Below are 10,874 nucleotides of genomic sequence, written 5' to 3'. Positions count from 1 at the left end.
TATCGATATCTACTTTCTCGATAATCGGAAACTAAACTCACCTAGGAAAATAACAGAAACAAAAAATGGACGTTACGTTGTTAGCTTCTTTCGCTGTTTTAATTATTGCATTGATTATCGGCATTACGGTATTTTCCAGTAAAAAATCAGGTATGTTTCTATGCAAAATATTTTTTGTGTTATTATTAGAGTATCTTCTGTAAGATAACCAAATACATCCCTAACCTATTTGTTTGTTTGTTTTGAAACAGATGTTTTGACAATTTTCATGAACATTGAATTAATCTTTCCTTGCGTTTGATAGAAACTGGTACTTAAATCAGTCACTTAGATCCCTTGAATGTTTGATATTTCGAAAAACCGTCGAATGTTTGTTTTACGAATGTTATAGCAAAGAAAAAACAAGCAAATGTAGCCGAAAGAGTTGCACAAGGTAGACCAATAAGGCGAGCAGCGGGTCAAAGAATTGCTAGACGTCGTATGCAAGCGACTGCCAGTCAGCAAATTGAGGAAGATGACGATGGATCTGGAAATGAAGCTAACGACGAAGCAGATGAGAAGCCAGCCACGCCTGATTTCAAAATGGGTGCAAAGAAAAGGGCCAAGTTGGCAGCTAAATCAGAGAAAAGGGCACAAAGAGAAGTTATTGAAAGAGAAAGAGAAGAACGTAAGAAAAGAGAACAACTTCTTCAAGAAGAAAGAGATAAACAATCTGAAAAAGAGAGGGCAGAAGAATTAAGACAAGAGGAGGCAGAAAGGAAAGCCAGGGAGGAGAAAGAAAAGAGAGAATACGAAGAATATTTAAAAATGAAACAAGCATTTAGCGTAGAAGAAGAGGGTTATGATCAGGATGACAAAGAAGACGAAGAAAATTTATTAGAAGAATTTGTTCTATACATTAAGCAAAACAAAGTAGTAATTCTAGAAGATTTGGCAGCACGCTTTGGTTTAAAAACATCAAGCGTAGTAGAAAGAATTCAGGATCTGCAGGCGCATGAAAATTTGACTGGAGTTATCGACGATAGAGGGAAATTTATTTACATATCTCAGGAGGAGCTGGAAGCTGTGGCAAAATTTGTCAGACAACGCGGTAGAGTCAGCATTACCGAACTAGTAGAAAATTCAAATCGTTTGATTAATTTGAATCCAGGAAAACAACCTAGCGTAGTGGAAGCTAGATAGATTATGTAAAATAAGAATAATTTTAATTTTAACAAAATTTATACATTGTTCACATTCAGAAAATAGGATTATTATATATAGAGTAAAAAATATCCTACTTATGTCGTATAAATTGTATATTTGCTGTAAATAACACATCTATATATAAAATGGAATTTTTATTACCGTTAAGATATACTTGATAAATTAATTTAACATTATTAAATCAGAACGTGATCAGAAAATAGGTTTGATACTTCGTCGATTTCAGACACGCGTTAACGATTCCTTCCCTAAGATCTGTTAGAAAGATATTTATTAATCACAGCTCGTATTTACATATTATTAAAAATCTACTCAAAGCGAAAACACCCGGAATTTCCAAGCTTTTTCTCATTGATATTTGCTTTTGAAAAGTTTCGGTGGTTTCGAATCAACAATATGATGACACCAAGGATCGATGTTGCATCAGATTCTAGTTTTTATGTAGATGCAAATTGTTTGCGTTATTTTTTATTTTTCCCTGAATGTATAATTTATGTCGTCGAAATGCGTGTTGACGATGATTCTATTTCTAAATTGCACAGCGGTAGTTAATCATTAACTGGAAGAATTAGAAGAATTTTCCGTAATTAAATTTATTCTTTGAGAACACCTTCATCGAAGAATTAACTTTGGCCTGAAAAAGATCGATGCGCTGATCAATACGTTGATTTACGAGAAAACGACTAGCGGCACTTTACAATCAGTAACGTATCCCGTTCTTCAGCCTAAAGTTAGTTCAGCAGCTACGAGGCCTCGTCCATCGAATCTTTTTAGCTCCAAGAGCAACGTGCGATTTGTTTTAAGACGAATGATAATAGTTCCATATTTATAATAATACGAATAATAATACTTCTACGATCAAAAAGAATTATCACCTTAAAACTGTATGCTTCAAACGTACTTTCTTGAATTTGTCCTACATTATGCGATAAAATATCATTTTCATAAAATTTAGGTATTTTTTCTTACAAAATAATGACGTCATCTAAAAGTTAAAGATATCATACGTCTGATTCACGGTCGCGTATAACTCAGGAAATTTTTCACAGTTTTTCCTGTATGAATAGTAATTTGATCTCCATTAATTCATGCACATTATCAACAAGCTTACTGGTAATGTAAAATACCGATCTATTAAAAATTCTGTCATTGATGGTTCGAAGGAATCAAGATCAATCCCCACTCGATATCAAAGCTGAATATGCGAAGAAGGGGACACTCGCAGGCTATGTAAGAGGCGACAGAATCGCCAGAGAACCTGCAGTCTTTCTAGCGACCTCGAGTTTACATCCATTTAAAAATTCCTTGCTCATTCAGCTCATTAGAGAAAGAACAAAAGGAGCGAATAATTATCGGTCCGAGTGGATGCGAGGAAAGTTGGAATCAACGGGAATCACAATAGTATTTCGTGGCAATCGAGAAGACCTATGTGTCGATGAGGTGCAAAGTCTTGGACTGTCAAGGCAACTCCCCAACGTTCTTACCCAGTGTTAGGTAAGTGCAGAAATACGAAAACAGGTTTTCTACTTGCACTTCGATCCTAGTGTGCCATTTTGATACCAAAAACCGCGTCAAATAAATTTATTGTGTACAGTAAAACCTTGTTACTGTATGTTAGCTTCTAATACTAGAACTACCAGTGTATAAAACTTGTATCAAGAGAAAAGTGTAGGAAAAGATACATAATACGAGGGAAATCCCTTTATTTATATACTTTATCAAAGACTTAATGGAAAAATGTTGAAAACTACAGTACAATTGATCGTTCTATCAATCGATGTTTCGATAATCGTAGTTCTACGGTAATTTAGCGATGTATGATACAAAACTACTAATGTAAGATGGACGAGAAAAATTTCGAAAATATTTGCATTTCCTTCACACGACCATAAATAACTTTCTAGACCTGTATTTTAAAATATTAAATAATAGTTTGAAGGTTAAACCAACAATAGTGTAAAAGAAAGATTATAAAGGGTTTTGTAGCTATGAATTGTTATTATATTTTTATATATTATATATATTTATGCAGGCTCGCTAAAAATCTTCGAACTCGCAAGGGGAGTCGACGTGCTAATGTTGGAAATCGTTTAGAACTGCTAGTTCTGGTTCATTTGCATCACGTGCCATAAAGTAAGTATCCTCTATAACTAAAAAGCTGAAAAAAGATAAGAAAACTTAAATCAGACCCAATTATTACGAATTAATCATTGTTTTCGTAAGTAGAAAAAGAAGAAAATACTCTACTATTGGCGGTGAGAACGTTATCTGATAGATCTGGAAAATCGATCGACATATTGGTTTTGATTGGATTAAACCGATAGAAAGAGGCGGAAGAAAAGAGTATAATTATATTCGAGGAGAAGCAAAAGGATTAAAATGGTGTACGCTAATATCAATGATACTACCATCAAAGGACCTTTCGAGGGTGTTAAGTATGTTTGCAATTTACATTTTTTAGTCTTTTAATATTATATTATTATATTATTATATTTTATGAATACTATTCATATCTAAACAGCTAATAACTTTTCATTTTTTCTTTTAACTTTGCACATGTAGGAAAGATAAAAATGCATCGTCAGAGCATCAGCAACAATCCCAACAACAGTCGGCGAACAAGAACGACAAGTACGGTTCCTGGGGACCGGTATACAAAAACAAACAGAATTTCATTGACATGCACATTTGCTAAATATAATTCTTCAAAATGATCTCGGAAACGTACTTTCAAGAAGTTACACTGAAAATCACAACTTTTCTATAATTAATCGCATCATTTTTTTAGCAGCAATGAAACAAATAAAGGAATAATTCTACTCAAACATTTTGTTCTTCGTTACACTGACGTAATAGCAAAAGAAAAAATAATAATTAAAAGACTCAAAATGTATTCTTTTGTCGTTTCGGAACGATTTCCCTTTGAAGAGAAAAGAGTAGTAATCCAAGGCTCAACGACAGATGAAACTGAAAAAAGTACACCGCTAGTTCCGGCGGATATGCAAAACACGAGGAGACAAAGACAAAGAACTCGAAAAATACAGCTGGCGGTATTCGTCGGCCAAGCTGAAGGTCTGAACATATATTACATCAAACTGCCTCATCTTTTTTAGACGCTAATAGCTGATCAAATTTCGAATTGATCCGTATTTTCACAAAACATACCTCTGTACCTTTCTCTGTCCGTACCTCTCGAAGCGTTTAAGTGAATTCTTCCGTTATGAGCAGACTTATCGCTCATTGCCAGTACGATCTTCCTCTACTTCATCTCAATTCCCTGCAATTTCACAAAGAAAAAGAATTCCATACCGTGAAATTAAGAATGAGGAGACTTTGAAAAGTTTATCTCGGTTACTATATTATTCATCTAAATTAAATACAAATTAAATTGGACTGGAAATTAGGTAAATGTTCAAAAATTTGAAATATACGGGGAAATCAATTAGAGATTGGATGAATGACGTTCGAAAAGGTCACGAAGAGCGCTATCGAAATACCCTCCGTCAGCTTCCACCCTGGAGCAAGGAAATAGTAGGGGAAAGACGCGAAGCGACTGGTGGGGAAAGCGAAGAAGAAAAAAGCTTCTGGACAAATGAGAGCTTTGCCGTGACTCGGGGAGAACGAGGGCAACGTGGTGCAGTCGTCGAAAACGCGTCGGCTGGTTCGGTGTTCCTCTGAATGGAGGATCGGGGGCGGAACAGGGTTCACGTCGACGCTCGAATTGACGTTCTACCTACCTTGTAATTTATTTATAATATTTATTTGAATCCTCAAACACATATCGTGCATATAGAACCTCTTAACTAATCGAAAAGAAAATTGAATAAGTATATTTATATTTGAATTAACACGCGAGAAAAAAGATTCTTCGCAAGGATCGTTTCGCGAGGATCGAGTGAAAGCTTGAGGAGAAAACGAAGAAGAAGAGCAGAAAGAAGGAAAAGTGTCGTTGCTCCGTGGAACGCGAGATAGCTGAGAGTCGACGTCCCGACGCTGCTATTTCGAGGCTGAAACACATCGGTAAGCTTTTGTTCGATAGTCTCACCGCCGACTAGTTTCTTTTCCCGAATTTACAGTGCATAACTGGCGGGTTTCCGGCCGTTTGATCGACAGTTCGCACGAAAAAAGGGAGATGCGTTTGAGAGTCCCTTTCGCGAGATTCCAAGCTCGACCGCGTTCTCAGCATCTTTACGAAGGAGACGTTTATCTCCGTTCTCTAAAATTGCACCTTCTATAGAAAAAGCGAAAACTTAGTCATCTTACACATTCAATCTTTTTATATCAGAATGAAATGATGCCACGAAATCTATTGCTCTTCCTGTTATGCGTTGACTCGTTGTTAAACATCAAAGACACATGTACGATCGTTCGTTAGTTTGTTTTCATTGAAGGCATGACTCGACCGATCGTTATTCCCAAAATGTATCATTCTCAAGGAAGTCTCGATCAGCTTCCACTTTCGATCAGCTGACCGCTCGACCGATGTTGATTTATTATAGCTATCGCGTATTTTTATTATAGCTCCATGGAAAATCCCGGGAAATTCACGGTTACAGTTTTTGTTTATTAAGAGTTTCCCACTGTGTTTACCAGAAAAGTAGACAAATTCTTGCAGACGTTTTATCGACGACACGCGAACGTGAAGATATCGTAGAGCTATCGTAGAACGATCACAGTGCCACCGGGGCATCGAATGCAGACCGGAAATAGAGCTTCCTCTACGAGGCGCGATGATCCCTCGTTCGAACGTGGAACAACGTCCCTTTTGCGTGCCGAAGGGCAACCGTCACGTCTAAATCCCGGCATCTCCCTTCTTCCCTCACGCTGTCGATGGTAATGCTCGTTGCATCCGTAGGTACAACGGCATCGGGGCGCTATTTTTGTCGGCGCCCAACAGTTACTAGTAGGCACCCTCTTGCGAGCAGCCGGAGGCTGGCGACTCGCGTCTCGATACCCTCGATTCTTCTTGCGGGCGCGTGCCTGGGCTCGCTCCAGTCATTAGACCTGCCTGTTCTCAAGAAAAAATGACGAACTGCTCGATAAGAATACCCGTGAACGCGACGAAAAGTCAACGGGTAAGAATTACGACACGAAATGTGGGACGACTACTCGGAATGCTTTTCTTCTGGGTCAAAAACCTAATGGTATTGCAGGTGTAATTTCTTTTATTATCGTGCAATAATACGTAGGCTTATTGAGTTCTTTGACGATAGAAGCGGTAAATATGTTATGAAAAGTTCGCTTCTTGACATCCATAACACATTCGTCTATATTTCGTTCTTTTGCGACGTTCATATATGACGTATCTATATATATATATATATATATATATATATATATATATATATATATATATATATATATATATAAAATAGTATTCTGAACGTCGCAAAAGGACGAAATATAGACGAATGTGTTATGGATGTCAAGACGCGAACGTTATATATATCGGAGCCTTCTTTTTATTCAGAAATAGAATATAAAATATAGTTAATTTGGATCTTGGATTGGTTAATTGAACAGTAGTGATATTGTCGCTAACGAGTCACAAGATTATTAAAATTACATAAGTTACTTTATACTTTTGACAATACAAACGAAGGATGCGTTATAGAAATTTCGTGTGTTTGTTCCATAACATAGCTACATACGTTTCATTTTTATACAACCTTCGAACTCGTATTAATCACGCCAACAAGTATCAAACGGCTGCCCGATGTTGTCCGACGCAAGTAGGTTTGACAATTCATACACAGACGCGCACGTGTCCGTCGTCTCGCAGGCGCGCGTGCCCCACATTAACGTGTACCATAGGGAAGTCTTGAAAATAAGGGGAAGCAGCCATTTTAGGGAATGCATTAAGTAAAAAAGAGTAGATGAGACGATTGGGAGGAACTGCTGAAAATAGGGGATACCTGAACATTCGATCTATATTTATTCTCTGTTCGAAATTCGGGCGGTTGGACGATCAAAATGCATCGACCAATTACGACTCGTAAACACCCTAATTCGGTGTTTCTTGTTGCAACTTTAATTATTTAACATTAATTTTAGGTAAATTAATACATACGTATCAGGTGAAGAAGCCACGTTAAAAATCGGTATTTGAGAATATAATTCCGATTTTTGTATTAATTAAAAATATTACAAATCTTTACTGCAGCACTACGATCTTAGTAGTGACCGCCCATAAACTCTGAACTTGAGTTCTAATTGAACCATTCCAGCCAGTTTATCGCGGATTCTTCGTGGGGTCGTCCCCATAAGAAATTCGATCTTGGAGTTAGGAGAGCCTAAATATAACCAGGAAGTAATGTCGGTAGGCAATTTACGTATGTTCTCGTCACCTTCTAGGCTCAGCACGCGCATAAACCACGTGGTAGCAAGGCTAAGCCCCTGACAGAAAGTTCCGACCGCGTTATTGCATTAGCCTGCAGGCACGTGCGTGCGTGGGTGCAAAGGGCAGAGAATTAGTAAGTGGCGTCTGAGGCGTCAAGGGTGTCGTTGAAGTCCGTGCACAGGCTGCGCAAGTTCGTTCAACTCGAGAGAGTCGAGAGCTGCAGAGAGATGCTCCGCTGTTGAAAAGCTTTGAGATCTATTGGACTTTATATATCAGACCATGGACTTTACGAATCCAGTATTCTTCAGATTCCAAATGATATATGAGCATTTCGACTAAAAGGAAATATTACATTGGAAATCATCGTTAATGTACGACAATAAACAATACAATTTCCAAGAGGAATAAAACGAACACATTTCGTGAGAACTCATTGACAGGATCTAGAGTGAAACGAATGCAAACGGACGCATCCTGTCGTTAGCATGGTTGCACATCAATTACAACAATCGCGTGCGATCGCACGAATTAGTTCGTTTCCACACCGACTGAATTATTCCACCGTCTCGTGTTTACACTGTGTATCAGATAATTGTCGCGTCTCTTTCAAGAATGGATGACGTTAGCCAGGCATTGTCTCGTCAATTTAATTTTAGCAGCAAATCTCACGCTAAAATTGTTTTCCTCTGAAAAGTGTATGTCTGCGATTTATCGTAATTTCTTCGATCGCTTGCAGCGCGATTTCATTTTACCCGAGGGTCCGTCGTCTAGTTAATGCAACTGTGGCAAAGAAAGAAACTTAAAAGGAGATAGAGCAAAGAAGAAAGATAAAATCGATGATTTCCTTTGGCCTCGGCATGAAACGGAAGGAGAAGAAAGAGCGTAGTTTCGAGTGGGGAGAATATCTCCTAAGAATAGAAAAATTCTTTTTCCTCGCCTTGTCCTTCCCTCGTGCAATTATCGAGGGAGTTTCTATGTCTTTAAGTATACACCTGAGGAAAACAATTCGCGGAAACTGATCCATAATTCTGACTGCGTCGAAACTTCCATGTTACTTTTGAACCAGACGCTTCAGTGACGTCGAGGTCACAGACGGTCCTAAATGCAACGGTTTAAAAATATCAATTCCTGGAACGGTTCGCAGAAATCGAGCAGCGAGATATTTAGTCCTCTCTTCCTTTTCTTTGTTCCATGTATACCGCGGCAGCCAGACCCCCCGCGAACCTAAAGGCGTGGTTACAACCACCGATCTGTGTTCGTGTATACACGTGCATCCGCTGTTCCGCCATACAAAGAAGGAAAGAGAAATTATGCGCTTAAATTAACCATCAAAAGGAAATACGGTAGAACTTTGTCCGAGTTACGTCCATTGGAGCGATATTTTAGTTGACTCTCGCCTAATTCAATGTTTAGCTATCGAATTAATTTGCTTGAGCGCGAATTCCTATTATTTAACGGGATAACGAGAAGAATCAACGACTCATTATGTTACAATATGAGCAAAGAATCAAAATTATCTAAATCGTAGGACGAATTAGAATTACCAGTGGAGTACTTCCGGTTTTTAAATTGCATAGCAAAGGGATATGATGTATCTTTTGTAATTTATGTAGATAATATGCAGAACCTTGACGAGTTATGATATTTGCATTTCACAGCGGCGCAAAGTTGTTTGAACTTGTTTGCAATGAAGTCATGTACCGACAGCTGGTACATTCTTAGACATAACGACGGCGTTCGTTGGTACGTGGTGATCGCATCTCGGAAGAATGACGTCTACTGGTGCGTCGAGACGACGGCGGTCGTCTTACCCGAAATAGATCCCGTATACGAAGACGACTCGTGAACACAACCACGAGGAAACCGGTTGCTAGGGGAAAAACGAATCGCTCGTTTCGATAGGTTTATTAATGAAGAAAATTCCAAGCCGGTCGAACTCGACGCATTTTACGGTGTAACGTGAAACATACAAGCGAAAGGATCCAGAAACGCATCTAGAAAGAAATATTAATCTTCCAATTCCTATAGCTCAGAGATTTAGTTGAGTACTAGTGCAGTATTGGAGATTTTTCTAAATTCCGTCTTTACCGATCGACAAAACTACTGAAAGATTTCATACCATATTTCGTTTTTAATAACCGTTGACAATGTTTATTAGAAAAATTGTAATAAATTGATAACTTTTCAAGGACGATTCAGTTGGCCAACACATCCCTGATAATGATAACGAAATGTTTTCCCGAAAACTATTTTAAATACACAAAATGTGAAACAGAAGTCGGGTTATTTGACTTCTATCGAGGAGGGGTTGCCATTTTTGGTACAAGGACGCACATGTCGGTCGAAGGAGTGCACGAGTAACATATGGGACAACGCACGATGTTTGCACGGCCATCGAAGGGGCTAACAGATAAATAAACCAGACCATTATTACCTGAAGAAACTTCCTAGTAACCTCTGAATTATTCTTCCGGTTTCTTTAAATTCACCCCTAAACATGCGTAAAAAATATCGAATTGGTTACGGTCGACGAGTGAAAAACATAATTTTAATTCCAAGAATGTCATCGGACGTGCAAATGGCGAACGGTTACATGCTCCAAGAGGTTTCTCGCGGATAAAATATCGCTACGCGCGTTCGAATTTTTTCTGTTTTGATAACGCAATGCTTACACGCACTCGTAATGCATCGAGTAACGGTATTAACGAGTTCCTGCCGTGTTATTTATAATTTCCATAAAACGGATAGTAGGTTTATGGTTGACGGGAGTTATGTTCGATTTCAATTTCACCGTGCTTTGCTTACTCGCTATCGATACAGCTATGCAATGGAAATTGTTGCCTTTTAACAGAAATGTTAGAAATTGTGAAATTTGTCAATTTTGTAGCTAATAGTATGTTCTGGTTGTCAGAAACGTACCTCGCTACGTGGTGAAATCAGTGTTACGAAAAATAATCTACGGTCTGACCTGAGATCGTTCGTCGTTTTTATACGTCATGATTATTTAATAAAATAGTAAGTACTATCTAATAAGAACAATATCACGTTTTCAACAATATTCGATAACAATTCGAAATATAACTTTAATAGTAAACGCTAAATGTAAGGTATTTAGTGATCCAATATGGCGACCAGAATCACTCTAACAAGAGCAACTTTTACTGACTGCAATTTGTCAGTTTTTGTTAATTTAATTGGCTGAATGGAATAAGTTTGAAGAGTAGGAATTTATTTTCGTCAAAAATGTAAAGAAATTCGAACAAACACTATATTTGGGATTCTGAGTCACTGCGTAGTTGCGCAGCCGCCTGGCAAGCTTTGAATTCTA

General features: G+C 38.0%; 2 protein-coding genes and 1 long non-coding RNA gene across 4 annotated transcripts in view; 2 read left to right on the top strand and 1 right to left on the bottom strand.

The window, feature by feature from the left end:
- Positions 1 to 9: 9 nt before the first annotated feature.
- On the top strand, positions 10 to 3,339 carry LOC126870438 (DDRGK domain-containing protein 1). Its single transcript, XM_050628160.1, has 3 exons — positions 10 to 150; positions 392 to 2,700; positions 3,239 to 3,339. The coding sequence occupies exons 1-2, from the start codon at positions 66 to 68 to the stop codon at positions 1,180 to 1,182; spliced, it is 876 nt and encodes a 291-aa protein (XP_050484117.1). The 5' UTR covers positions 10 to 65; the 3' UTR covers positions 1,183 to 2,700; positions 3,239 to 3,339.
- Positions 3,302 to 10,472, bottom strand: LOC126870447 (uncharacterized). The gene is made up of 3 exons (XR_007691337.1): positions 6,858 to 10,472; positions 4,372 to 4,483; positions 3,302 to 3,364 (listed from the first exon to the last, which is right to left on the bottom strand). It is a non-coding gene; the product is annotated as an uncharacterized LOC126870447 (long non-coding RNA).
- The window catches only part of LOC126870428 (protein TANC2), a 48,481-nt gene continuing 42,086 nt past the window's right edge, over positions 4,480 to 10,874 (top strand). For both annotated transcript variants that reach the window (XM_050628137.1, XM_050628135.1), the window contains exon 1: positions 4,480 to 5,226. The gene's annotated coding sequence lies outside the window, so the exon portion shown is untranslated. The remainder of the gene's footprint in view (positions 5,227 to 10,874) is intronic.

The sequence above is a fragment of the Bombus huntii genome, chromosome 10 (genome assembly GCF_024542735.1).
Source record: "Bombus huntii isolate Logan2020A chromosome 10, iyBomHunt1.1, whole genome shotgun sequence".
Taxonomy (NCBI): Eukaryota; Metazoa; Arthropoda; class Insecta; order Hymenoptera; family Apidae; genus Bombus; species Bombus huntii.
Note: the sequence above shows the minus strand (reverse complement) of the source record. Positions and strands in the feature narration are given on the sequence as shown.

Coding starts and splice junctions, on each gene's coding strand:
- LOC126870438 (XM_050628160.1), top strand. CDS start 66: ATGGACGTTACGTTGTTAGCTTCTTTCGCTGTTTTAATTATTGCATTG. Junction 151..391: donor ATTTTCCAGTAAAAAATCAG/GTATGTTTCTAT, acceptor CGAATGTTATAG/CAAAGAAAAAACAAGCAAAT.